Source organism: Bison bison, unplaced genomic scaffold, assembly GCF_000754665.1.
Source record: "Bison bison bison isolate TAMUID 2011002044 unplaced genomic scaffold, Bison_UMD1.0 scf7180017864456, whole genome shotgun sequence".
Classification (NCBI taxonomy): domain Eukaryota; kingdom Metazoa; phylum Chordata; class Mammalia; order Artiodactyla; family Bovidae; genus Bison; species Bison bison.
Genome location: NW_011495018.1, coordinates 18,542,708 through 18,569,997, shown reverse-complemented (window position 1 = coordinate 18,569,997; position 27,290 = coordinate 18,542,708). Strand labels below are relative to the sequence as shown.

Here is a 27,290-nt window from a genome sequence, read left to right as displayed (position 1 = left end):
AGACGGAACAAACTGGATACAGTATGAAAAGACTGAGTGGAATCTGGCTCATTTAGTTCTGAGGGCAAACTCTGCCTCCATTTCTGATCAGTCTAGTTTAGTGCATGGACCTAAGAGCAACAAACTAGGAGAAATTTCTTTTCTGCAAATCCTCCCACTTCACGTCCATGGAAATGGAAAGCAGATTGATGGGTGGTTGCCAGGGATGGGGAGGAAAGAAGAGTAACTGCTTAATGGGGAGAGGATTTCCTTTGGGGATGACAAAAGTGTTTTGAATCTAGACAGAGGTGGTTGTACAACATTATGAATGTACTAAGTGCCCACTGAATTGTTTACTTTTAAGTGGTTCATTTTATAAAGTTACATGATTGCACCACCCTCCCTTCAAAAAAAAAACAACTCCCACTTCTTGGCAGGTGAATTCCTAAACCAGGATTTGGAGATTTCTCAGAAATCAGGAATGTGATTTCTGTTTCTGTCTGTCTCATATGCCTGGCCAGCAGATAAACTGACTCCCATTTGCGCTATGACCTCAGGTGACCCACGTCTGGAAACATCCTGCCGGGGTGACGTGTCTCCAGCAGCCCTGAGGTCAGCCTTCGCTTTTACTCTCTCCACACCCTGCTGTAGACATATCCTGGTCTGTTTCTTCCCCCATGTAACTGTGCATCCTGAGATCAGAAATGCACTTCTCATTCCTCCCCTGGCACAGAGCCTGGTATTTCCCAGGCTCTTAATTCATGTCATTAATATAAATAAGAGCTTTGAAGTGCAGAAGGTTAGGCAGCCCGTGGACTGCTGTTGCCAGGCCATGGTACCCACCCTCTGTTGGGGAGCTGGTCGTAGATCTCTGGGTTTCTCCATGGGTCATTCTACTCTAAGAAGTTGAGGTGGCTGTGGGAGGATGCAGGAGTTTCACAAGGCTGAGAGAGACCTTGTGGCCTCCAATTAGAAATCCTCTGTTTGAAGGCAAATGAGGAAATGGTAATACATTTGCATATAAGTCGAAGGGCAATTACAGTACAAAGTCCATGATCAACTCTTCACTTTGGGGACATCTAAAAATAGAACATCTGATATTGACAAGGAGTTGGAAAACGAGGTAAGTGGAAGAGGGAAAAAGGAAGCTTATCTTCACTGAGGGCTTCCCATGTCCCAGACAGTATACTGAAAGGTTCATCCAGAGCAAGGATACTAATCTGCCCCTTCTGGAGTGCAATGGAGGGAAACTGATGCTCAGTGACATTAAGGAACTGTCAAACTAGGAGAAATCAAACAGGGCCACCTATCTGGTAGATGGTAGTGCTGATACTCAGGTACCTGGAAAGGATAGGGCCTTAAAAGTTTACCACTGGAGCTGAGACTTTGGGGAATAAAGCTGCTTGTTTGCACGTTGCCTTTTCATTCTGTTCATGGGGTTCTTAAAGCAAGAATGCTGAAGTGGTTTGCCATTCCATTCACCAGCTGACCATGTTTTGTCAGAACTCTCCACCATGACCTGCTGTCTTGGGTGGCCCTACATGACATGGCTCATAATTTCATTGAGTTAGGCCAGGCTGTGGTCCATGTGATCAGTTTGGTTCGTTTTTCTGTGCTTGTGATTTTCTGTCTGCCCTCTAATGGATGAGGATAAGAGGCTTGTGCAAGCTTCTTGATGGGAGGGACTGGCTGTGGGGAAAACTGAGTCTTGTTCTGATGGGCAAGGCTGGGCGGGGTTGTGTTCCCTCCCTGTGGTGTGGCCTGAGGCCACTTGCACATTGAATCTGGTGAGCCCTGACCATTGGCCCAACCAGTAGTGTGAAGACTAATTCTGCAAAGAGGCCTCTTTCCCAACCTCTTGTGTCAGCCTGTCTTTATCCTGGCCTGCAGTGACTTAGTCCTAGCACTTTGTTCAGCCTATCTTTGTACAGGCTCTTATCAACTCCAGTGGATGGTACTGGCTCTGCTGACCTCCACGCTCTCATAATTCACTTGATCAGCAATAAGCTTGGGAGGCCTTTGGAAATGTTTACTGAAGCAAGGCTTTCCTTGGGGTCGGGCTGCTGGACTGTGACTTGTTTGGAAGCGCAGTAGTAGATCAAAGCTGACTGAGTTGATCTGAGATCCAGTGGGATTTGTCACCGCCTGTCACCAGGTTATGAGTGGCTCAGCAACTCTTCTATACTATTCTCATGGACTGAGGTAAGATGATTTTGGCATTGACTTAATGAGGGCTTTCCTGGTAAATTCTACCCAACCCAGCTGGCCAAGGTTGGCACCCCAAGGCTCTCTGGCGTTCGGGAACTGAATGACTCCTGTGCTGCAGTGTCTATATCAGGCCCCACTGTCTTATTCAGTCATTTGGAAGCCTTTTCTCTTTCCCTCTCAACTAAAGTCAGATTCTCTACCCCTCCTCAGAAGTGCCTCTTCACCATTCCCCTTCATTCACCCTTTTCCTTCATGCTTGTCCTGCTCTTGTGTCTCCAACCATGCCCCATCTCTCACCCAACATCTGGGTATTCCTCTTTCTCTCTTCCCCAGAGGTTTATCCTGCCTAAAGTGGTGACCACTCTCGCCATGGAAGAGTGGATGGAGAGTCACAGACAACAGTGGAGAAAGATGGTTTGGTGACAGTGACCCTGGTTGGGATCTTAGTTGGGATCTTAGCAGCCATCGGCTTCCTTTGTGGGGTGGTCGTCCTTGATTGACCTTGGACAAAAGGCTATTGGCAATAAAGCCAGGAGATCAAGGACCACACATCCTTGAGGAGCTAGTGCTCCTTGGAGGTACCTCCACCGTTTCCAGTCTACACTGGCTTCTCCTTCAAATTCATTAGCTCATCTTCCACACTGCATCCTTCTATAAGTGCTTTTAGTGTTTAGTCCCCAGAGGGCAGGAGCTGCGTCTTCTAAGTCTTTGGCCCTCTGCACATGGCACAATGCTGAATACACATGGCACATTGCTGGGTATACACCAGTGTATACAAACAAGATCTTAGTTTGCCTTATTCAAAGGAAATGATATGTAAATTTAAAGTACAGAGGATAAATGTATCTCTTGCCACACACACACTTGGTCCAGTTCCACAGATGCTCCCAGAGCCGGGATACATTTCACAGAACACTTGTTTCCCACCTGGGGAAGTGGCTTTATCCCCTGATGGACTAGGAACTCTGAATGAACTTTCCCCATTGCTGAACCCACTGCTTGGCACACAGTAAGTATTTGAATACTTGCAGGATGAATGAAACTTGACCTCACTCAGGTCAGGCTGTTGAGTGTTGCCCTTGCTATGGCAGGAAGTCCCAGATGTGGCATTTCTGAAGAGGGCTAGGTGACTCTGCCCCCATCCCTACCTGCACTCCCTGCCCCACTGGGCATAGGCGACTGTCATGTTCAATGCTGGGTTGAATTTTGCAAACTGTTTCCTCCCCCAGACCACCCCCCTCAACCCTGCCCTTCTCTGAACTTGTGACAATGGTGAGCAAAAGGGGAGGATGACTCTCTGGCACTCTGCTGCTGCTGCTGCTGCTGCTGCTAAGTCGCGTCGGTCGTGTCTGACTCTATGTGACCCCATAGATGGCAGCCCACCAGGCTCCCCCATCCCTGGGATTCTCCAGGCAAGAACACTGGAGTGGGTTGCCATTTCCTTCTCCAATGCATGAACGTGAAAAGTGAAAATGAAGTCGCTCAGTCGTGTCCGACTCCTATTGACCCCATGGACTGCAGCACACCAGCTCCTCCGCCCATGGGATTTTCCAGGCAAGAGTACTGGAGTGGGGTGCCATTGCCTTCTCCCCCTGGCACTCTGGGTTAAGACAATCTCAGCCTAGGGGTGCTTGCAGCCCAAGTTGTCTCCTGAGCCCCAGGAAACACTCAAGACCCAAACCCAAGGACAGAGCAGATTCAACTCCAATACAATAGCTTTTCTTGTGCCATTTGGCAGCAGAGACATCTCCAGTGTGTATGCATTGCAACCGTGAGGATTTGTTTACAGTTAGTGGGCCAGGGGACCTGTCCCAAGGCCAGCCCTCCCCTTCTCTCTGCCAGCTGCCCAACAAACTGGAACTGTTGGGTATGGCCTGGGAACTGGGCTAGGAAAAGCAAGGTCTGGGAGACTGGTATATCTGTCCTGTTTTAATTATTTAAGTGCTCACAGAATCTTTCCATGGCTGGAAAAGACTTCTTCGCTGTCTTTGGGGATTTAACAGGGACCCCATTTGGTAATGGTGTCTTCCTGCTTGACCCCACATGAATAATCCTGTGGAAGGGAAAAAGAGGCCCTTTCCTGTCTGCCTGGGGACATCCCTCCCCAACCAGCCCTGTGTGGAGAAGGCTAGAGGCTAGAGCCAGGCAGTGGCCTGAGCACCTGGGCGCTGGTGAGTGGCTGGGAAGTTATCTGTAGTCTTGTAGTCAGAATGTTACGCCAGCCTCTATTCTCAGCAACTGCTGAGAATGATGCAAGATGCAATTTCAGGTACCCTTTGGCCCCGTGACTCAAACTTCACCTTTGGTTTCTTATCTGCTAAGGGTATTGATCTGGTTACTCTCGGAGCTGCTGTCCAGACTGGCGGGTGACGGGAGCATGGGGAAGAGGCTGTTGATGGAATGTGGCTTTAGTGATGAGGGAGGTTGAGTTCTAGAAATGAGGCTGAGGCTGTCTTCTCAGGCGTAGTCATGTGAAAGGTCTCCAGCCAAGGTGGGATAATACAGAGTAGTTCACTTTTAAGTTTTGTTTTTTTTTTTTTAAAGCGTGACTGTTACAGATTAAATGATATATCTCAAGTGCTATGTTCCCAATGAGACCTACTCTAACCTCCCCAATTAAAACTCACCCCACTGCTGTCCCCTCAATCCCTCTTTCCCTACTATAGTTTTGTTTTAACTTTTTATTTTGTATTGATCAGATCAGATCAGATCAGTCGCTCAGTCATGTCCGACTCTTTGTGACCCCATGAATCACAGCATACCAGGCCTCCTTGTCCAACACCAACTCCCAGAGTTCACTGAGACTCACGTCCATCGAGTCAGTGATGCCATCCAGCCATCTCATCCTCTGACGTCCCCTTCTCCTCTTGCCCCAAATCCCTCCCAGAATCAGAGTCTTTTCCAATGAGTCAACTCTTTGCATGAGGTGGCCAAAGTACTGGAGTTTCAGCTTTAGCATCATTACTTCCAAAGAAATCCCAGGGCTGATCTCCTTCAGAATGGACTGGTTGAATCTCCTTGCAGTCCAAGGGACTCTCAAGAGTCTTCTCCAACACCACAGTTCAAAAGCATCAATTCTTCGGCGCTCAGCCTTCTTCACAGTCCAACTCTCACATCCATACATGACCACTGGAAAAACCATAGCCTTGACTAGACGGACCTTTGTTGGCAAAGTAAGGTCTCTGCTTTTGAACATGCTATCTAGGTTGGTCATAACTTTCCTTCCAAGGAGTAAGCGTCTTTTAATTTCATGGCTGCAGTCACCATCTGCAGTGATTTTGGAGGCCCCCAAAATAAAGTCTGACACTGTTTCCACTGTTTCCCATCTATTTCCCGTGAAGTGATGGGACCAGATGCCATGATCTTCGTTTTCTGAATGTTGAGCTTTAAGCCAACTTTTTCACTCTCCTCTTTTACTTTCATCAAGAGGCTTTTTAGTTCCTCTTCACTTTCTGCCATAAGGGTGGTGTCATCTGCATATCTGAGGTTATTGATATTTTTCCCGGCAATCTTGATTCCGGCTTGTTTCTTCCAGTCCAGCGTTTCTCATGATGTACTCTGCATAGAAGTTAAATAAGCAGGGTGACAATAATACAGCCTTAACGTACTCCTTTTCCTATTTGGAACCAGTCTGTTGTCCCATGTCCAGTTCTAACTGTTGCTTCCTGTCCTGCATACAGATTTCTCGAGAGGCAGGTCAGGTGGTATTGGGGTATAGCCAATTAACAGTGTTGTGATAGTTTCAGGTGAACAGCAAAGGGACTCTGCCATACATATGCATGCACCCATTTTCCCCCTGACTCCCCTCCCATCCAGGCTGCCATATAACACTGAGCAGAGTTCCATGACCTACTGGGGTTGTATTTTACTGGGGAGTTCAACAGCAAACCTGAGCAAGAACTAGATTATAGAACACTGTGGAATAAAAACTATCTCCCCAGCACCTGGAATGATGTTGATGATACCTGAGCCACCAAGGAAGCCAATGATATATAGACAAGCCCTTAAATATTTTAAGCTGAATGATTTGAATACTCAAAAGTTTCTAGAAAATCCATTCATAAAAACTCCTCTTCAGTCTGTCTTTTCCTGTGAGGATTATTCTTTCAGGAACACAAAAGCATACACTGCATGGCCCAAGCAGTTTTCCCCTTTGTTGCTGTTCAGCTGCTCAGTCATATCCGACTCTTTGTGACCCTATGGACTGCAGGACACCAGGCTTCCCTGTCCTTCACTATCTCCTGGAGCTTGCTCAAACTCATGTCCATTTAGTTGGTGATGCCATCCAACCATCTCATCCTCTGTCATCCCCTTCTCCTCTTGCCCTCAATCTTTCCCAGCATCAGGGTTTTTTCTAATGAGTCTGCTCTTCGCAGTACTTGGTGCTATTTCGTGTGTGTGTGTGTGTGTGTGTATGTGTGACGTCACTTCAGTTGTGATCAACTCTTTGTGACCAGGCTATAACCCACCAGGCTCCTCTGTCCATGGAATTCTCCAGGCAAGAATACTGGAGTGGATTGCCATGCCCTCCTTCAGGAGATCTTCCCGACCGAGGGATAGAACCCACATCTCTTATGTCTCCTGCATTGGTTGGCAGGAGTTCTTTACCACTAGTGCCCCCTAGGAAGCCTGATATTTCACATAGTTATTTCCTTATCAATATATACAGATCTGCTTTATTTTTCTTAATGTGCTCAGTTGCTCAGTTGTGTCCAACTCTTTGTGACCCCACAGAGTGTAGCCCACCAGCTTCTTCTGTCCATGGGATTTTTCTAACAAGAATACCAGAGTGGGTTGCCATTTCCTCCTCCAGAATTCTCTTTAATACCTGCCAATAATTCTGTTGTATGTAAGTGGTATAATTTATCTGGTTATTCTCCTATTGAGGAAGGCTTTTCTGGTGTCTGACATTATCAACAATCCTATAAATTTAATGATGATGAACATAATAGCTAATACCTGAGCCTGTGGGTCAGGCATTGTTCTAGGCACCACACAGGTACATTAACTTCTTTAATCATGGGGATAGCCTTATGAGGGAGATATTAGTATTGCTATTTTATAGATACAGAAGTACACAGAGGTTATTTACCCTAGGTCACAAAGGTGATCACAAAAATTGGGTGCAACCTGACTCAGAATCCACATTCCTAACCCATGACTCAGACAGCCACTTAAAGTGATGTGCTTTATTGAACTTAGGTCTTTCTACAAGATAAATTACTAGTCGTGTCTTTAGGTCAGAAGGCACATAATTTAAATTGTGGTTTCAGACAGTAGACACATCCCTAAGGAGACTGCCCCAAATTTACATCTCCATGATTGATCCTGCATTTAATACTGCTTCATCACTGCTAACCTGAAGGATGGGGAAATGGGATTTTATTTAGATTTGCATTTTAAAAAACTGTAAGTGAAGTTGAATGTCTTTCCCCGTTTTAAGTAACCTGTTTGTTTTGCTTTGAACTTTCTGGTCATTCCCTCTGCTCTTTGTTTTACTGGGTTATGTGCTGTTTTTCATTGACTTCTAAGCATTTCTACTGAGGAAATGAGCTCTTTGCCTAGCTGGAATATTTGATACTATTCCCAGTTTATCTTTGACTTTGTCTTTGATATCTTTTCTGCAGGGCAAGTATCTTTTAAAGTTTTGTATAAGCCAACATTTTCCTTGCACAGCTTCTAGGTTTCGTGTCTGTCTTGAGTCTTCTCCATGTCAGGATTATAAAAAACAATTCTCTCATATTTTTTATCCTCCAGTACTCTCACAGTGTTCAATGTTTTATATCTCGTCTTTGGTCCATCTTCAATGTATTTTCTAAAATAAGTAACTTATTTTTGGAGGTGCTGGGTCTTTGCTGCTGCTCACATGCTTTCCCTGGTTGCAGCGACTGAGGGCTACTCTTTTGTTGAGGTACGCAAGCTTCTCACTACGGTGGCATCTCTCGTTCCAGATCTCAGGCTGGGGTCTGCAGTGGATAGGCTCAGTGGTCGCTGCCCTCGGGCTCAGCAGTTGTAGCACATGGGCTTAGCTGCTCCGCAGCATGTGGGATCCTTCCAGCCCAGGGATCGAACCCAGGTCCCTGCATTTGCAGGTGGATTCTTATCCACTGTACTGCCAGAGAAGTCCTTCCAATGCATTTTTGTTTTAGGGGTAAGACAGAAATCAGCTTTAGGTATTCTGTCTGAATGGCTAGTCAGTTGTTTCAACACATTGACTAGAAGTGAAAAAAAAAATCTATCTTAATTTGGACTGCAATTTAGTATATGATAATAGCATCCACTGAGGTTATTTCAGGATTATCTCATCACATAGACTTGTCTATTGATAACCAAGAGAAAATTTCCATAGTAAGCAAATTTGGTAATGTTTACTTAACTGCTACCCACCCAATTCCTGTTATTTTTCAAAAATATTCTATTTTTTGTTAGTTTTATTTTTCTGGGTGAGCTTTAACTTCTTATTTTCCCAAGAAAATTTTATTAGTCTTTATTAGGGTTGCATTAAATGTATAGATATATTTAGGAAGATAGGACCTCTTGACTATTTCAAATATATCTTTCCATTTTTTTCAAGGTTTCACTTTTTAAATATAGGTTTTACACATTTATTCTTATATACACTATTGGAAATGCACCTTTTCCATTATTTTCAAAATATAGGAAAGCTATTGATTTTCTGACTAGTGGTTTGGTAACTGGCCACCTTACTGAAGGCTTCCCTGATGGCTCAGCAGACAGCAAATCTGCCTGCAATGCAGGAGATGCAGGAGATATGAGTTTGATCCCTGGGTTGGGAAGATCCTTTAGAGGAAGAAATAGCAATCCACTCCAGTATCTTTCCTGGAAAATCCCATGGACAGAGGAACCTGGTAGGCTATGGACCAAAGAGTTGGATAAGAGTGACTGCGATGAGGTGACACCTTATTGACATATCTCATGGTATCTAATTGCCTCTTATTTCTTTAGAGGAATTTTAGGATTCCCCTCTCAGCTACTTTTTTTTAAAATTGGGAAATATGACAACAAATTTTATGTGGAATATAACTGAATATTGGTCCTTTTGGTTTTTGAATGATTTAAAATAGCATAGGTACCTGGATCCTGGATGAAGGATGAGCAAGAAATTTTGGTTGTTGTAAAAAAATAAAATAAAAGTAATAATGGCATGGTTAGTTGAGGTTCACCCTCTTTAAGAACCAATGCTTTTCTGTATCTGCCTTTAAAAAATTATTATTATTTAAAATTATTATTGAAATATAGTTGGTTTACAATGTGTTAGTTTCAGGTGTACAGCAAAATGATTCACTTATTCCTATGTATATAAATATATATATTCCTTTTTTACAATCTCTTTCATTATAAGTTATTATAAGATGCTGAGTATAGTTCCCTGTGCTATGTCCTCATTATCAGCTTTTCCTCTGGCTAGATTTGCAAAACAAGTTTGTTGTCTCAAATCATATTATCTTTTATTTTTTAGTAGAAGAAAACTCTATTTGCTACAGAAGAGTAAAGGTATAAGGAAAGGTGAAAACTCCTTAGTTCTTTAGGAATAGGTGAAGGATCTTTCAGTAGAATACTTATGTGGTTCACATTCATTGCATATTAAGGGAAAGTTTATCAGTTCCTCCCAAGTGTACTCATGAGGCTATTGGTTTGTAATGTCCTATTGATCTTTTGCCATTATTTTGAAATTTGTCTATACCTATTAACTATTCAGTTAAGGAATGAAATGTTATTGTTGTTTAGTCGCTAAATCATGTCTGACTCTTTTGCAACCTTAGGGACTGTATCCTACTAGGCTCTTCTGTCCACAAGATTTTCCCAGGCAAGAATACTGGAGTGGTTTGCCATTTCCTTCTCTAGGGGATCTTCCCGACCCAGGGATCAAACCCACATCTCCTGCATTGGCAGGGGGATTCTTTACTGCTGAGCCAGCAGGAAAGCCCTTGAGGAATGAAATGAAGCCCTCCTAAACTGGAGGTGGCAGAAAGTTAAGGGAAATAACAGTGAAGGCTGGGTTAGAACTTAAAGCCCAACCAAGAAAGCAGAACTTTCATATACAGCCTCCTAAATAACACATAGGCCCCTCTGGAGTCATTATGAGTTGTGAAGACTTGTGACATAGTCTCTAGGAGACAGTAGGTAATTGGATGGAAGAATGTTGATCAATTAGGTATAAGAACTTGGGGACTCTGGACTCTCTTTTAATGAGCTTTCTATCACCACAGAATGAGCCCATACATGCAGGAGAACACAAAAACCAGTTAAACCCAAATGAGTGGACCACTTTCTAGAAGGCAACTTTTTTTTGTAAAACGCTTATAACTGAAATATATATTCATTATTGCATAGAAAAATAATTAGTTCTTCAAGCTTAAAAGCAAAGATAATTTGTCTTATTGTCCTTTGAATTCCAGAAACCCAGAGTAACAATTACATATTTCTAGGCTGGATTTTTTGCCCACTGAACACTGTAGATGACTTCATCCGATAAGATCCATCCTGTAGCTTCCTCTAAACCTGGAGGAATAGACTGATCCTGACCAGCTTTTGATGTGTTAGAAATATATCCTTTTACCATCTGTTTTGGTTTCACCAAAACCAATAACTTGTCAAAATATTGATTGGGAATGCATGTCTCAAGATTGTCCAGAGTGATTTTTGATGATCTAAGATTGGAGAGCTTGTGGGTGGGGGAGTTTTACTAAGGGAAAAATGAGTCAACTGAGAGTGTGTAGAACAGATAATTCTGAACTAGAAAATGGATCATTTATTCAGTAACCGGTTACTCATTGAAAGTTTCCTCTGTGCCAAGCATGATGCAGCCACTGGAAGCACCGCAGTAGTGAAAAAAAAAAAAAAAAATCCCCATTCCAATGAAAGCACCAGTTTAATAGGGGAAATGGACCCAAATGGACCAGGACTGTTTAAGATAGCTGACAGTGACATGAAGAAGAGAAAGTGGGTCTATGATAGCGTTTGAGGTCCAGTAGGGTGATCCTAGAGAGCCTCTGAGAAAATGACATTGGAGTTGAGATCCTACCTAGAAGCAATACATGACGGTTTCAAATCTGTGGGATAGCGTTTCAGGCAAAAAAGAAGAGCAAATGCAGAGACCCTAGGATTGGAGTAGACTTATGCTTGAAGAGCAGAATATATGGCAGAAACATAAAATCTTTTAAATGGAAGGAATGATGAGAAGAAAAATTATTTGTAGACTATAGGGATAATCTGAAAGACTCATAGCAATAAACATCGTTGACAAAACACATGAATTTAGAGTAGAAGAGGTCATTTAGGGACTTTATCCAAAGAAAACAAGACTTAAGACATGCTGCCCCAAATCTTCAAAGGAGCAAAACCCAAAGAAGAATATGGGGTGGTCACAACTTAGGTACCAAGGCTGGTCCTGGGAGCTTGCAAGCAAGTATGAAGGCAGAAGGTGTCCTTCTGCTAGCTTGAGAAGTCAGTATGTCAGGAGCCAGATGAGTAATGTTGGCTCTGGCCATCCGAACCACAGAGCAAAGGAGGGCCCTGGAGAGAATCAGGGGAGGGGCTGAGGACAGATGGGCATCAGAGGGGCTGGGGCTGAGGTGTATCAGTGTTACCACATCAAAAAGCAAAGGAAGCTTTCCACTTGGGGGAAGCCTGTGGCTTGTTCGACCATCTGTAGATAACTTCAAACAGGAACTCCTAGCTACAGCATAACACAGCTCTCCTTCCTCTTTTTTTTTTTTTTTTACTGCTATTGCACTTCTCCCTATTCCATTCTTTCCCAACTGGGAGTGATGTTAGGGAAGAAGAACTGCTTGCAGGGGTTTCTGTGGAGCGACAGGTCCAGAATTGTAATTCGAGTGACACAGGACACATGACAAGAGAGAGCGTGGCTTTCCCCCTTGTTATTTGAGCACCTCTGGAAGTGTTAATAGATTCTAAAGCTTAGAATGGCAACCAGTCCAGTACTGGTGTAACCTGAAGATCTTTCCTTCTTTCAAGCTCTTCAGTTTCTCCCATTTAAACAGTAAGAGAGTTACATGATACGGTTGCAAATTCTCTCTAGTGCCAGCATCCTCAGTTTCAAAATGTGTCTGTGTTGTACATCAAAGAGGAGACTAGCAAGACAGTGAAATGAGAACCTATACATTGGGAGAAAATATTTGAAAATTATATATCTGAAAAGGATCTAGTATCTGTAATATATAAAGAAAGTTTACAACTCAACAACTAAAGGACAAATAAGACCTCAATTTAAAAATAGGCAAATGGCTGAAATAGACATTTCTTCATAGAAGAAATGCAAATGACAAAAAAGCAGATGAAAAATTGCTCAACATCATTAGTCATAAGGGAACTGTAAATCAAAACCAAAGTGAGATGCCATTTCACGCCCATTAAAATGGCTATTTTTAAAAAGAGAGAGAATAGCAAAAGTTGGTAAGTATGTAAAAAGCTGGAATCCTTTACATTGCTGGTTGGAATATAAAAATGATACAGCTACTATGGGAAACAGTTTGGTGATTCTTCAAAAAGTTAAACATAAAATTACCATGTGAACCAGCAATTTACCCCCAAAGAATTGAAAATAGATATTCAAACAAGACTTATATACACGTCATAGTACTATTCACCATATCCAATGGTGGAAACAACCCAAATATCCATCAGCTGATGAATGGGGCAGCAAAACGTGGTCTATGCATACTCTGAAGTTTTATTCAGCCATAAGAAGGGGTGAAATACAGTACCAAATCATGCTAAGCTGTAAACATGGATAAACCTTAAAAATATTAAGGGAAAGAAGTTAGACACAAAGGTCACATATTATCTGATTCCACTTATATGAAATATTCAAAATCGGTAAATGCTGAGTTGGCCAAAAAGTTTATTTGGGTTTTTCCATAACACCTTACTGGAAAACTCAAAGGAAGTTCTTGGCCAACCCAATACACAGAAACAGAAAGTAAATTAGTGGTTGCCAAGGGTGGGGGGAGAGAACAAGAGTAGCAGTTTAATGGGTGCCTGGTTTCCGCTGTTTGCAGTGATGAAAACGTTTTAGAAATAGCTAGAGATGGTGGTTACACAACCCTGAGAATGTATTGAATGTTACTAAATTGTCCATTTTAAAAGCGGTTTATTCTACGGTATGTGAATTTTACCTCCATTTAAAAAAATATGGGAGCCAGGGAGAAAAGAACTGAAATTCTGTGTAGAGCCTGTGTGGATACCTGATCAGCAACAGCAAACAAAGTGAGTAAGCTCTTTCAGCTGACGAAATAGATTCATCCTTCAGTGTTGACTGCAAACAAAGCCCCTTGCCAGTGTAGGCAAAGTAGTGAAGCGGTCGAGCTCATCCCATTTATGGCCAATAGGACAGGTGTATGTCTGAAATGAAGGCTCAAGAAATGGTAGATCATGATCCAGATTAAACCCAGTGTGTATGTATTTTCCCCCCCAAAACATATACATGTGTCCATTCTCCCCACACTGCGCCCCCTTTTTAATATTTGTTCATTTGTTTAATTTGGCCATGTTGGGTCTTAGCTGTGTCATTGGCTTCTCTAGTTCCGGCGCATGGGCTTCAGAGCACTCAGTCTCGGTAGTTGCCCTGCGGCGTGTGGGATCTTAGTTCCCCCACCAGGGATCAAACCCATGTCCCCTACACTGGAAGGCAGATTCTTAACCACTGGACCACCAGGGAAGTCCCCAGTTACTAAGTTTTCATTTATCCCATGCCAGACCTTTATTCATTAAACCAGAAGTTAAAATTTAGCTTTCATTAAGATCCAGTGTTCCAGGTTTTCTAGAGAAAAAAAAAAAAAAAAATCTGACCTTCCGATGACCCTGGGCTCACATTACTACGTGGTAAGAATCAGCCGGTGTGGACAGCGAGTTCCACCGTTAGACAGGCCAAGGGCTCTTTCTCTCCTCCCTTCATGTTACCGGCCAAAAGATCACCCCCTCTTCCCCATCCTACCCTGGCATATTTCACCTTTAATCCTCTTCTGAAAATTTTGTTTACAAAGTCTCCCATTAAATCTCCCATTAACATATACATCTGCCTTGCATAAGAAGAGAGCAAATGTCTGAAGGGCAACAACTTGTTCTTGAGGCCAAGAAGGGAGTGCAGATAAAAATCTCTTATTTGAGGGTGGGATGAGGGCAGAAGGCAGAACCCCAGATCCTAAGATATCACCAGACTGGTGGCAGAATCCAGGCTGAGGTGGGAGAGGTGGCCAGTGGGCAGAGGTGGGTGAGCACAAAGCAGGTTTCTCCTCACTGAGACACTGCTGCCTTGCTATGGATTTTGCAACTTTCCCTGGGGCGGCCCCCCTTCTCAGCCTGGCTTGGGTGGCCAGCCTTTCACAAGACAGTGTCCCGCATGGCTGGCTCTTGAATGAGTTTTGCCTCCTGGACTGCCACTGCATCATACAAGCCTGGGTAAAGCCAGATTCCAAAAACCCCAGCTGTCAGAATCCTGGCAGATTGTGACAACAGGACCTGTTGTTAGGTAACCTACCACCTGTGGGGTCTGGCTTTTATTTTTAAGCTTCTTTTTTTTTTTTTTCCCACCTAAACACAACGTGGAAGAAACCAGAGTTGGGACAGTCATCTCAGGCTCTGGAAGTTCCATTTTCCTCCATACAATGGCAAGGGACTACTCCAAATTCAGATAATAACCAATTAGAGGCAGAAAAAAATGATGAAACGTGACTCAAGGTTTCTTGTGACTGTTCCTGCTCCCACACAAAATTTCTAGGCTTTATAAAAGCCTTTGTAAGAGTGGGCTGAACTGTTTTTCTTAATGGAGAAATTTCCAGATGCCTCCTAGTGGCAACTGCTTCAAAGCTCGAATGGTGACTGTGAGTTTGATCTGATAAAGCTCTTTGTTGGACTTTATTTACTCTCTTGATTTTGAGTAAGAATGTTTGCTCTTGTCTCTTGAGATATTGTTCTGTAGAGCATTACAGGAAATTTTTGTTGTTCAGTCGCTCAGTTGTGTCCAGCTCTTTGCGACCCCATGGACTGCAGCACCCCAGGCTTCCCTCTTCTTCCCTATATCCCAGAGTTTGCTCAAACTCATGTCCACTGAGCTAGCGATGCCATCCAACCATCTTATCCTCTGTCTCCCCCATCTCCTCCTGCCCTCAATTTTTTCCAACATCAGGGTCTTTTCCAGTGAGTTGGCTCATCACATCGGGTGGCCAAAGTATTAGAGCTTCAACATCATTCCTTCCAGTGAATATTCAGGATTGATTTCCTTTAGGATTGACTGGTTTGATCTTGCTGTCCAAGGGACTCTCAAGAGTCTTCTCTAGTACCACAGTTTGAGAACATCAATTCTTCAGTGTTCAACCTGCTTTATGGTTCAACTCTCCCATCCATCCATGACTACTGGAGAAACACATACAACATCCGAACATCCTTTGCTGTGACTCATAAGCTGCCGAAAGAATTCAGCCTCCTTGAACTCTATGGCTAGACACTGTAAGGAGGAAAGAGTTGTGGTTTTGTCGATTTTAATGGGGAGACAGCAGTGGGAAATGGTGAATGACCTTGGATAAGTCACTTTACTTCTGGGAGTTTCTATTTTCTTATCTGTAAAATGTGACTTTGTGATATTGGTTGAAATAAATTAGATAATCCATGCAAACAACCCAGCTTGGTGCCTGGCATACAGTTGGTGCTCATATGCTTGCTGCTGTTATTGCCTTAATCAAGTCTGAAAGTTGTGAGGCAAGACCTGGAAGAGATGTCAGTGAAAGTAAGGTCCTAGGATCTACCCAAATGTTAATGCCTCCTTATAGAGAGTAGTTTGAAGCTAAAGTTGGCTGGAAGCTACAAGTAAAGTTGAGTTGTGGAGGGAAGATTTTGTTTCTTTTGGTTCCTAGAGATCTCTTCCTGGCTTAAATCTTCAATGCCTCCCGGCTACCGTGTGTCGGGCCCATTCTCCAGCAACCTTTCTCAGACCTGGCTAAAGTTGTCTCTGATAAAAATGATTCCTTCAGGTTCCCTGGAGAAAGAGGACTTTGGACCCAGCAAGTTGTCATGCTTTTAATCTCTGAGACCCTCCTGATGGCTCAGAAAAGAAAGCAATGAGCAAGGCATATCTGGGCCAGCAGGAAGTGTCCTTCACAGGAGAACACATGATTTCTAAGATGGGTGGTATCACCTCTCCAGAGGTTCCATCTTCTGTTTGGCTGATACTAGGGAGAAGCAGTCGTAAGAAGTCCTTCATGACCCTCTGTCTGCCTGGGTGGGAAAGCTCTCTGGAGCCCCCTCCTTTGACTACCAGCTTCTGTTGGATCCAGAGGGCTTCTTCTAGGGTTTGTGAACCAAAAAATAAAATTGTAGTCATTTCTCAAAATTGTCTGGGAAATGATTAACCTCTTTCCTTTGATCCTTTCCCATTTGTGGGAGGACAGTCAAGTAGCCAGGGTGGAGAACGTATTCTAGTATTTCCGACATTGCTACGGTAAACAGTGGGAGGAATTCAGCTGCTGGAGTGGTTAACAATGGCTATTTGGAGGGTTAGACGCTGTATGTGTATGTGTAGCTTCTGTAAGCATAGAGAGCTGATTGAGCAAAAAAAAGTACGGCAATTTCCTCTTTTTCTTTCCTTTTTTTCTTTTACAGGCCTGAATTTCCTGCTGCTCTTCATAAAGATGCTTTTTATCTTTAACTTCTTATTTTCCCCACTTCCAACCCCGGCACTGATCTGCATCCTGACCTTCGGAGCTGCCATCTTCCTGTGGTTGGTTAACAGACCTCAGCCCGCCTTGCCTCATGTTGATCTGAACAAGCAGTCGGTGGGAATTGAGGTAACATGCCAATTACCTTTGCAGTTTGTCAGCCTTCATGGAACACAAACTGTAATTCAGGACCTTAGGAGAGGTGGTTAAGGAGACTGGGAGTAGTGTGGGAAAGTAAGCCTTTTTGATTAGCAAAAATAAACAGAAAATCTACAAGTTGAAAGTTCTATTAATGGTATATTTTTGTTTGTAATCAAATCACAGATTTTACTGGTTTTATGATGCCAAAAATCTAGATGTGGGATTGGCAGACTATAGCATGCAGACAAAACCCACCTTTATCTGTGTGAGCAAGCTAAGAACATTCTTTATATTTTTCAAAGGATATGTAAAAAGAATAAAAGAAAGAGCTAGATCTTATGTGTTCCACAAAGCTTAAAGTATTTACTATCTAGCCCGTTGCAGGAACACTGTTGCTGACCCACAGTCTAGATGATAGTTAGGACTCTGCGGACAGAAGAACATTTTCATTGAGAAATACCATGTCTAAGAATGGTTAAAAAAAAAAAAAAAGTTATTGAATTCAATTCCAGCTTTGAGTTAATAGTCTCTCTTAATACTGACAGACACTGAACTGGGCTTCTCCCCTCAATTCTTTGACATTTTAGCAAATCATATCACTTCCTATTAAGGGTTAGTGCCATGAATTTTCTCTCATGATTTTTCATCTTCAACTCTTTTCAGAGAAGAAAGCATTAAAGCTAACCCTTTCTGATCTTGTTACAAACTCTGTGCTTCTAGTTGGGAATTTGACTCCAAGTTGCCTCCATTCTCTACCACCCTCCCTTTTATTTGGCAGACTTTCATCAGCATCTTACTGTCCCTATAATCCTGATACTTCAGGCCACCATGTCTTTTCAATCGTCCCTTTCCCCTGAGTCTTTAAGAGCAGACTGTTGATTTCCCCTCGTTAACTTCAACCCACTGAGGCCTAACCTTTATCACTACCATCCCCTCAGACTTCTCTGCGTCACTCATAATCTGACTTCTAAATTCAGTGATTCACAGCTAGGTGCTACTGTACAGGACAGGGAACTATATTCAATATTCTGGCATAAACCATAGTGGAAAAGAATATAAAAAAGGATGTATATATGTGTATAACTGAGTCATTTTGCTGTGCATCAGAAATTAACACTACATTGTAAATCAAGTATACTTCAATAAAGAATAAATTAAAAAAATAAATTCAATGATTCTTCCTCTCAATTGATACTTCCTTCTTAAAACTTCTTCCTTTGCATTTCATCATATTCTTCAGTGAGATTTCTTCCTAATTCCAAGATAGTCTTTCTTTGTCACTTAGATTCTTTCCTCTCTTTATCCTAGAGTTTCAATCTCACCAACTTTTGATTCCTCTGAAGCAAGGATTGGCAAACTTGTTCCATGAAGGCCAGATAGTGAAGAGTTTAGGCTCTGCAGACCACATGGGTTGTGTTGCAAATATTCAGCTCTGCTGTTACAGTGTGAAAGCACCAAGAGATATGTAAATGAGGGCAGGGCTGTGTTCCAATAAAACTTTATTTAAAAACTGGCTAGCCATGGTTGGCCCCAATTATAGTCTGCCAATCCCTGCTTTCAATCCTCACAGCTTTTGAGAAAACCACCCTCTAATATGATATGAATATGTACCTGAAGGGCTATGACACCCAAATCTGACTTCTCTTTTGAGTTTAAGTCCATCTCAGTGACACTTGAGTACCTCAGGCTCCACACATCTCTTTATTGCATGTTTTCTCCCTTACATACCGACGTGCACACACGCACACACACACACACACACACTCTTGCATACACACCGGCACCCTCTCCTGCTTCCCCTCCTGGTCCATCTCAGTTAAATTCATCTCTTCTTACCCAGTTGCCAAAAGTTATCATGTTTCATTCTTCCTCAATGCTGTCTATGTAAGTAGACAGCAAGACCCCATCTTTCTTTCCTAGAAATAGAACTTTGTTTTTGATGTCTTGACTTAACGCGACATCTGATGGAAATCTTCCCTGATGCTCCAGATTAAGTCAGATCTTTTGTTAGAGTCTCATGGGTTCTCTTGGACTTGTAGAGCCGCTATCTTGGTAGTAACTTGCAGTTTTGAATGCCTATTTAATTGATGGCAGGGCTTCTCTAACTTTCATGAGGGTTGAATCATACCTCTAGCTCCTATGGCAGCTCCAGAAGATCTAGATCAGGACTGGATCCTAAAGTTCCAGATGACATTTCTAGACACATCCCAGCTATGCCCTCATTCTCAGATACCCTGTTCTTGAGCTGCCTGCCAGGATCTGCAATGTGTTTTCCCGCCTCCTTTTTTTTAAGTTGAAGCATAGTTGGTTGACAATACTGCATTACTTTCAGGTGAACCACATAGTGATTTTTTTTTTTTTGCAGACGATATTCCATTATAGGTTATTACAAGATACTGGGTGTAATACCCTGTGCTACACAGTAAATCTTTGTTGCTTCCTCTGCATCTTTATTCAGGCTATTGCTTGACTCTGAACTGTTTTCCTTTCCCTCCATTCTATGAAACCACATATTTTTGGTAAATGCTTACTGTCGTCAGAGTCTCTATTGAAATATTATTTCTTCTCTGTAGGCTTTCTATTTGATTCAGGATTGGTTACTTCATTCATCTCCCAAAACATATGTTGTTATTATAGTGTGTACATCACGGTGTTATATTTGCATGTTTTCCCCTTCTTGCCCTACCCCAGCTCCCAAAACTCTCATTTATGTGGCACTCATGGGCAGATCCCATGGAGAAGGGAAAGTGTATCCACTCCAGTATTCTGGGCTGGAGCATTCCAAGAACTGTATAGTCCACAGGGTTGCAAAGAGTCAGACAAGACTGAGCGCTTTCACTTTCACTTCACTTTCACAGGCAGTACTTTTGTCTCAACTCACTTTGCATCTACAATATTTGCACAGGGCCTTGAACATAGTATGCATTTGATAGATGTTTAAACTTAATATGATTTTTTATAAAAGGGCTTCCCTGGTGGCTTGGATAGTAAAGAATCTGCCTGCAATTTAGGAGACCTGAGTTTAATCCCTGGGTTGGGAAGATTCCCTAGAAGAGAGCATGGCAACCCATTTCAGTATTCTTGCCTGAAGAATTCCACGGACAGAGGAGCCTGGTGGGCTATAGTCCATGGGGTCACAAAGAGTCGGACACAACTTAGTAATTAAGCCCAGCATAGCACATAACTATAATATTGTCTCTCCTGTGTGTGTGTGTGTGTGTGTGTATGCGTGTGTGAGTGAGTGCACATGCATATACCTAGGGAGGTGGGGGAAATTACCAAAAACATAACTGCGACAATCTCTGGGTTTCTCTGATATGAAGATACCACAATTTTGAGACTTAAAAAAATTGATTAATTAAATACTAAAAGGGTCATAATTGTGACCTCAATAGTAAGTATTTATGTTCTTTTCAGTTCAATCCATACAGGTTTGAAAAGGGTGGGGAAAGACTCAGACTTGACCTAAACTTGGTCTTGTGTCTTAGGGAGGAGCACGGAGAAGTATTTGCCAGAAGGACAATGACCTAATACGCTACTACTTCTCAGATGCCAAGACGACATATGAAATCTTCCAAAGAGGACTTGCTGTGTCTGGTAAGCCTGGCTATTTCCCCTGGCCTGTAAGACCAAGATGGGCTCTTGTTCCCTACCTCTCCTTCCCTGTCTCACTTCTAAAACTTTGTTTCAGTGTGGTGGTCTGAGAAGAATTAAAAATACTGCATGGCAGGGACATGAGCAGAGGATCTGGGTGGGTGCTGGAAGCTGTGTAGCAGGACAGACTTGGGCTTGAAACCCAATTCTTCTATTGCCAGCTGTGTGACTGCACAGACCACTTTGCCTCTCTGAATCTGGTTCTTATTTAATACAAGGAGAACTTCCTGGCCAAGTTGTTAAAGAGTTAACAGTAGGAAAATATTTTGGTTAATTCACTAGTACATTTGTTTAGGAGGATGTGTTTCATAAATGTAGTTCCCTGCATTATAGAATCTGAGCTAGATTTAGCATTCAGGCCTCCTGACTTTTTACCTTGACCTTGCCCCTAGTATCGTACTGCTGGCCCTTGTTGCTTCTCTTAGTATCACAGAGGGTAATTGTCTTTTGGACTTTCCTAGAAGCATTATCCCATGACCTTTGGTAGGTTCATTTCCAATGAATGAAAGAAGTACATCAAGGTTCAGTACTTGTATCTGATATCATTGAACACAATGCTCGGTTTACTAGCTTCCTTTCAGAATCAACAGGCTTATAACTCTCCCTATATATTTTTTTAAATGTTTATTTATTTGGCTGCATCAGGTCTTAGTTATGCCATATGGGATCTAGTTCCCTGACCAGGGATCAAACCCAGGCTCCCCTGCTTTGGAAGGTCAGTATCTTAGCCACTGGACCACCAGGGAAGTCCCACTCTCCCTGTAACTTTTTTTCTTTAGGGTGATACTCTGTCCAGGTAGAGGTTTACCTATGTGACTTTTTGTCCTCCACTTCCCTTCTGCCTTTTAACTCCGGGAGTTGGTGATGGACAGGGAGGCCTGGCGTGCTGCAATTCATGGGGTTGCAAAGAGTCAGACACAACAGAGCGACCGAACTGAACTGAACTGACGACAATATTTAATAGCCAATTCCTGTTGAGGACAAACTATAGTACTGCATGGATAGCATCTACTTATTTTCTTACACCTCAGGGATTAGTTGTTATGCTGCTGCTACTGCTGCTGCTACGTCGCTTCAGTCGTGTCCGACTCTGTGCGACCCCATAGACGGCAGCCCACCAGGCTCCCCCGTCCCTGGGATTCTCCCCAGGGAAGAGTACTGGAGTGGGGTGCCATTGCCTTCTCCGATCAGTTGTTATACACCCCCATTTAAATTTTTTATTTATTTATGACTGTGCTCGGTCTTCGCTGATGCTCACGGGCTTTCTCTAGTTGCCACGAGAGGGGGTTACTCTTTGTCGCGGTGTGCAGGCTTCTCGTTGCAGTGGCTCCTCTCTGTGCAGCAGGGACTTTAGAGCATATGCAGCCTCAGTAGTTGTGGTGCCCCGGCTTAGCTGTCACGAGGCATGTGGTATCTTCCTGGACCGGGGATCAAACCTGTGTTCCCTGCATTGACAGGTGGATTCTTAACCACTGGGCCAACAGGGAAGTCCAACCTCATTTTTTAAAGTGAGGAATTAGAGACTCAGAGGTTCAGGAATATTTTGAAAGTGACAGAACTAGAAAATGTTGATGCTGATACTGAAATCTAAGTCTCTGTCTAGATTACTTTGTTTTATATCAACTCTTAAGTGCTTTGTAAAAGTTGTTGCTCCTCAAGACAATGAAAGTTTATTGTAAAGAAAGCTTCTATCTGAAGGTTCCAGAGGGGACTGTACTTGGTATTTCTGGCTCCACATCAGTACTGATTTAGATTTCTATCCACATAACAAACAAAAACAAACCAACCGCTAGTTTCTTTACTTATTTGGCAACTTGAGATAGTATATAGCTAATACAATAGAACTTTCCTTTGGGACTTCAGACTTTTTGAAGTTTTCTTCACTGAGCATGGATTGTTATTGGAACTAGATACAAGTCATTCAGCACACAGCATGTGGCACATAGGATACCTTCATTTAGAATTGTTTTTCAATGTTAAATTAAAACTAAACAGATAAATTGGCTTCTCAAGTAAGTAGGCATGAAAAATCCAGCGTATTTCCATAGAAAAATGACACATTTGATTACAACTGGGATGGAATACATCAGCCCTAACCTCTATCTTTATAGGGTTCCCAGGTGGCTCTAGTGGTCAAGAACACACCTATCAATGCAAGAGACTTAAGAGACATGGGTTTGATCCCTGGGTTAGGAAGATCCCCTGGAGGAGGGCATGGCAACCCACTCCAATATTCTTGCCTGGAAAATTTCCATGGACAGAGAAGCCTGGCAGGCTATGGTACACAGTGTTGTAAAGAATTGGAAACAACTAAAGTGACTTAACACAAACATACACAACCTCTATCTTTAATCCCTGCCCAGTAGATGGTCCATGTGCGGATCACCTGCATGCATGCGTGCTAAGTTCCTTCTGGTGTGATTCTGTGCGACCCCATGGACTGCAGCCCGCCGGCTCCTCTCTCCAGGGATTCGCCAGGCAAGAATACTGCAGTGGGTCGCCATGCCCTCCTCTGGGGAGAATTACCGGCAGATAGTGTTTAAAATATAAAATATATTTTATATTTAATATGTTTATATTATATTTAATATATTTATATTATATATATATTTATTTAAAATAAAAAATAGTGTTAAAAATAAAAGATACTGTTTATGAGGACTTGCAGAGAAGGCAATGGCAACCCACTCCAGTGTTCTTGCCTGGAGAATCCCAGGGATGGGGGAGCCTAGTGGGCTGCTGTCTTTGGGGTTGCACAGAGTCGGACACCACTGAAGCGACTTAGCAGTAGCAGCAGCAGTGTTTAAAATATAGATCCTCTGGCTGCACTGTGTTTTACTGAACTGGAATTCCAGATAGTTGCTGTTCAGTCGCTAAGTCCTGTTCAGCTTTTTGCAGTGCCATGGGCTGCTTCTCTGTCCTTCACTATTTCCATGAGTGGGCTCAAATTCATGTCCACTGAGTTGGTGATGCCATCCAACCATCTCCTCCTCTGTCGTCCCCTTCTCCTCCAAATATGAATTTTAAACAGAGCTTTCCAAAGGCTTTGTGTGCCGAAATTTCAACTCTACCTATCTTAGGGCCCCAATTTTGCTGTGAAGTTGCTAATAGGTAGATTCTTTATAGATGGCCATGTCTTAGAACAGAAAATCTAAGTTGATTAATCAAAGGCTAGGCTATTGCCTAGTCAGGACTTTGGCTAATCAAAGTGAAGCTGATTCAGGCACAGAGTTTAATGAAACCCCAGTTGGTGCCCCCTTGGGCCAATTATTTGACTTATTCCTTGACCATGGGCCTCTGCTAGTATTTTTATCCATAGGGAAGTGATAAGGAGATGCAATAGAGTTTTTCTCACCTCTATCACCTCTGCCACTTAACGAGCGCGCTTGAAGTTGTTCAAGTTCATGATTCTTGGTTCCATGGGGATAATGATAGTTATTGGGAAGACCCAGTGAGTTAATGTGACAGCTCAGAGTAAGCCAGGGCCCATAAGAGGTATGTATCGCTGGGGGTTAATGATAGTACAAACGGTGCATCGGCAGAGTGGCGCACACTGTAGGCTGGAGCAGGGGCTGGGAACCCCTAAAGCAGGGCTTGCCTGGCTTCAAGGAACGTCTCAGTCTGAGACTTGACTTCTTGAGCATTCCATGCAGCTGTTTCAACAGAAAGAAAAAGCACTAATGTTTCCTGTGAAGAGTCTCCATGTTCATTAAAATATATATATATATTTTTAGTCAATGTGGCTATCTCTTTCCTGCTTTCTTTCCTTTCTCCTCTGTCACTTAGTCTGGAAGTTCACTTATTTGCCTCTGAATTCCTAATAACCTTCTTTCTGAATGCTTCCTTTTGGCTGGAACTGAAGTCCCCTCAGCGATGTGGCTAGATCCTCTGTGTAAAACTTCCTTCCTTTCTGCATTCCTATTTATAACTCAGCTTCATTCTGGCTTAGATATGGGTGTTTCTCAGCCAGTTAGAGCTTTTCCATAGCCTCGTAAGTACCATAACTTCTGTGACTTCTGTGGCTGAAATGACTATTTCCTCTAGTAAGTGGATGACTTACTGTAATTTAAATAAGTCAGAATAGTTTCGATTTTCAGAAGTTTAATTCTTCTATTGTCAAATGTGAGACACAGCTGTAAAAATATTCAAGGCTAATGTACATGAGTGTGTACCCAAGTGCTCCTGCGTACGCTCATGTGTGTTCTTGTAGCTCTTATGAGTCTCAGTGTCTCAGAAGACACTCTCATATGAAGTACGTTACCAACCGATTCATGAGAATGAAGCTTGACAAATAAGGGAAAAGGTCCCATTTTAATAGCTGTGAAAGAAGTTTAGACTAAAGTAATAACTTTTAAAATCTGTTAAACCAGAAGACATATTAAAAAGTGACTATTTAGTGTCTATGACTTGATATGTGCTGGTGGGAGAAAAGGCAAATTGTCCCAACCGATTCACCAAGCAATGTGATGCTGGGTATCAAAAACCTGAGCTGTATAATGTGGAACTCTGCTCGATGTCATGTGGCAGCTGGATGCGAGGCGAGTTTGAGGGAGGATTGGATAGGTGTATATTTATATATATGGCTGAGTCCCTTCGCTGTTCACCTAAAGCATCACAACATTGTTAATCGGCTGTACCCCACTACAAAATAAAAAGTTAAAAAAAAAACCCTTGAGCTTTCTAACCAACTGTCCTCACCCCCAGCTCCTGCCACCCATCCCAACCCAGTTATTTCATTTAAAATATCATGTATGAAACGAGATGCCAGTCCAGGTTCGATGCACGATATTGGATGCCTGGGGTTGGTGCACTGGGACGACCCAGAGGGATGGTGTGGGGAGGGAGGAGGGAGGAGGGTTCAGGATGGGGAGCACGTGTATATCTGTGGCAGATTCATTTTGATATTTGGCAAAACTAATACAATTATGTAAAGTTTAAAAATAAAATTTAAAAAATAAATAAATAAAAATAAAATATTCTAAGGAAATGTTCTAACTTTGAAATGATCAATTTGAAAATATGTATCATAGCATTATTTGATGTGTCAATTTTGGAAACAATCTCCATGCCCAAAATGAGATCAATTCAGCTGTACACTAGAATCCTTCATTACTTGGCCATAATAAGGCCATTAAAATCTCTATAGAGAAGAAATAATAATTGGAATATTTGTATAAAATGGGGAAAGAAAGCAGGATACCAAAATATATATGGGGAATGAATATAACCTTGAAACTATCAAAGGAAGTATCAAAGAAAATACGTAATATCAGTCTTGATAATGGTGTTTATGTGATGAGATTATTGATGACTTGTATTTTTATTTTTGTCTAAATTTTTATGAGCATATTTTTTTTACTGTGCACATATGCTAAGTCGCTTCAATCATGTCTGACTCTTTGCGACCCTGTGGACTGTAGCCTGCCAGTCTTCTCTGTCCAAGGAATTCTCCAGGCAAGAATACTGGAGTGGGTTGCCAAGCCCCTTTTTTATTGTAGGGAAACTCAGTCCAAGATTACCCAATACGGCTATTTGTGTTCACTTGTAGGTTTTTGCTTGTTCATGTCATGTGGGCTAGTCCATATTCATGGCTTTCCCCAAATGCCTGTTACCGTGGAGGTCACATATTCCAAGATGGAACCACCCCTGTTTTTCAGCATTTCCTAAATGTTGCAGATGCAGTTTTCAAGGCTCTCTCTGTCTTTGAGAACTGAGTACTTATCACTTTTGCATTTCCTTGGCACGTAAGAGAAGCTTGCGTCCTTACTGGATTTATCCTTTGTGTCTTGTCTCTTCCTAACCTCCTTTTACTTTCTCTGGTCCAAAGAATCTGCAACTGGAACTGATTTTCTCTTAATATTATGTTTTTAGACAATGGGCCTTGCCTGGGATATAGAAAACCAAACCAGCCCTACAGATGGCTGTCCTACAAACAGGTAAGTCAGGCCCATGATTTTGGATAAGTTCTTTTGCTTATGTGGTATCCTGAGCTAATTTGTTCTCTCTGGAGTCTTGATTGCTTTTTTTTTCCCCTCTCTCTCTACCTCTCTCTTTTGTAGGTGTCTGATCGAGCAGAGTACCTGGGCTCCTGTCTCTTGCATAAAGGATATAAACCATCACAAGAAAGCTTTGTTGGTATCTTTGCTCAGAATAGGCCAGAGGTAACTGTGTTGAAATTAACTGAAAGAAATGAGTCGGGGCCAAGTCTAAAGACTCCCCCAAATCCAGCACTCTGATGCTTGATGGAGATTTATGAAAGCTGTTTAGAGACCTCAGACTCTTTAAATATTGTTCCAGTTGAAAGAGTTATAGTGCAGGGCCTCTTTAATATTGGTTGAATGGTGCTATTTGCTGGGTGACTGGGCTTCTCCTATGTGTTTCCAGTTATGTGTCATTTTAAGCCAGTCTGTCATATGAGGAAAATAAGGAAACTGTGAGGGGACTGGCAAATAAGAGCTTGAGGGTGACGTGGAAAGGGATGAACTGGTGTTAGAATTGGAACTTGCACATTGTCCCTGAACTAGTGACCAAGGCCTCCACTTCTCCTGAGACCAGCTGCAGCCATCTTTCCACAGTGAGTTGAAAGCAGATTTTAGACATTACAATGATTGGAAT

General features: G+C 42.5%; 1 protein-coding gene across 6 annotated transcripts in view; it reads left to right on the top strand.

Annotated features, from left to right (window-relative positions):
• ACSL5 (acyl-CoA synthetase long-chain family member 5) overlaps window positions 1–27,290 on the top strand; it is a 51,280-nt gene that overhangs the window by 4,770 nt on the left and 19,220 nt on the right. For 3 of the 6 annotated variants that reach the window (XM_010859328.1, XM_010859329.1, XM_010859332.1), the window contains exons 2-5: window positions 16,825–17,009; window positions 20,510–20,618; window positions 26,547–26,611; window positions 26,735–26,836. In XM_010859328.1, the coding sequence (XP_010857630.1) occupies window positions 16,854–17,009; window positions 20,510–20,618; window positions 26,547–26,611; window positions 26,735–26,836 (432 nt within the window). In that variant the 5' untranslated portion in view covers window positions 16,825–16,853. Of the gene's footprint in view, window positions 1–536; window positions 592–16,824; window positions 17,010–20,509; window positions 20,619–26,546; window positions 26,612–26,734; window positions 26,837–27,290 lie in introns of all 6 variants that reach the window. The other 3 variants (XM_010859330.1, XM_010859331.1, XM_010859333.1) reach the window with 2 other exon arrangements.